Raw genomic sequence first — 1,723 nt, 5'->3', positions numbered from 1 at the left:
TCCAGAAGAGGGAGTCAGATCTCGTTACGGATGGTTGTAAGCCACCATGTGGTTGCTGGGATTTGAACTCCGGACCTTCGGAAGAGCAGTCGGGTGCTCTTACCCACTGAGCCATCTCACCAGCCCTTTTTTTTTGTTTTTTTGAGACAGGATTTCTCTGTGTAGCCCTGGCTGTCCTTGAACTCAGAAATCCACCTGCCTCTGCCTCTGCCTCCCAAGTGCTGGAATTAAAGGCATGCGCCACTACTGCCTGGCTATTTTTACTCACTTTTTGGTTTTTCAGGACAAGATTTCTCTGCAGAACCCTGGCTGCCTTGGGCTCTACTTATTCTGTACACAAAGCTGGCCTCAAACTCAGAGATCCACCTGCCTCTCCCTTCTGAATGCTGGGATTAAAGGCATGTACCACCTTTGCTCAGCTCATTTGTGTGTCTCTGTGTGTGTGTGTGTGTGTGTGTGTGTGTGTGCGCGCGCGCGCGCGCGCGCGCGCGAGCATGTGCACACACACATGTATGCAGGTGCCTACAGAGGCCAGAAAAGGGTTTTTAAAAGGTCTTGGTATTTGAGGTCCAATTTTGAATGGCAGAGATAGAGCAGTGGTTAAGAACCCTTACTGCCTTTGCAGAAAGAGGAACCAGGTTCCATTCCCAGCACCCACACAGCAGCTCACAGACACCCACTAACTCCATTTCCAGGGAATGTGATGCCCTCTGGCATTCTGGGGCACCTGCATGCATGTGCTGCACATAAACTCATGCACACACACATACACAGATATACAAATAAGAAAAATTATACAAATGACAATTTCCACAAGACCTGAGAGAAGGGGAGAAGAGACACTGAGGTCTCTTCACTTCTGAGATCCCAGCTTTGCAGAGCCAAAGACTAGCAGTGTTTGTTGACGGGTATTTCGGATTACGAGGTGGGGGTGGGGGCAGCCCCTTCACTCACGTGGTGTCATCCCACCGCTGTAGACACTGACTGTGGAAGCTGTGGTTGCAGAGGGTGGTGAGGATGCCATTCACAGACTCGTCCATCCGCTCCAGACACACAGTGCACTTGGGCAGCTCTGTCAGGTCCATCACGGGGAGGCTGGCGCCCTACAGGAAACATCTGGTTAAGGCCCACAGGTCACCCTCTGCCATCTTCTTCAAACAAGACACTTGTTGGCTTTTCTTGTTCACTTTTGGAGACAGAGTCCCCCTGTAGGCCAGGCTCACCTGGAACTCTTAGCAAACCTGAATCAGCTTTGCAAGGACTCAGAGAGCAAGCCGCATCTGCTGCCTTTCTTTACTTTATTTATTTATTTTTTTTTAAAGATTTATTTATTTATTATATGTAAGTACACTGTAGCTGTCCTCAGACACTCCAGAAGAGAGTGCCAGATCTCGTTACGGATGGTTGTGAGCCACCATGTGGTTGCTGGGATTTGAACTCTGGACCTCTGGAAGAGCTGTCGGGTGCTCTTACCCACTGAGCCATCTCACCAGCCCCCTTTCTTTACTTTATAAAGAGATTTAACAAAGTTTTCATTTTTAAAATTTTTTTTAAAAGATTTATTTTATGTGAGTACACTGTCACTGTCTTCAAACACACCAGAAGAGGTATCAGACTCCATTACAGATGGTTGTGAGCCACCTTGTGGTGAATTAAACTCAGGACCCCTAGAAGAGCAGTCAGTGGGCCATTTCTCCACCTCCAATTTTTTTAATTTTTTTTT

The 1,723-nt window shown here is 47.8% G+C and overlaps 1 protein-coding gene across 2 annotated transcripts in view; it reads right to left on the bottom strand.

Moving 5' to 3' along the window:
* Brap (BRCA1 associated protein) overlaps positions 1–1,723 on the bottom strand; it is a 27,846-nt gene that overhangs the window by 10,934 nt on the left and 15,189 nt on the right. For both annotated transcript variants that reach the window (XM_021162535.2, XM_021162536.2), the window contains exon 6: positions 955–1,103. In XM_021162535.2, the coding sequence (XP_021018194.1) occupies positions 955–1,103 (149 nt within the window). The remainder of the gene's footprint in view (positions 1–954; positions 1,104–1,723) is intronic.

This window comes from Mus caroli, chromosome 5 (assembly GCF_900094665.2).
Source record: "Mus caroli chromosome 5, CAROLI_EIJ_v1.1, whole genome shotgun sequence".
NCBI lineage: Eukaryota > Metazoa > Chordata > Mammalia > Rodentia > Muridae > Mus > Mus caroli.
The sequence above is the reverse complement of the archived record's forward strand: the minus strand, read 5'-3'. Positions and strand labels throughout refer to the sequence as shown.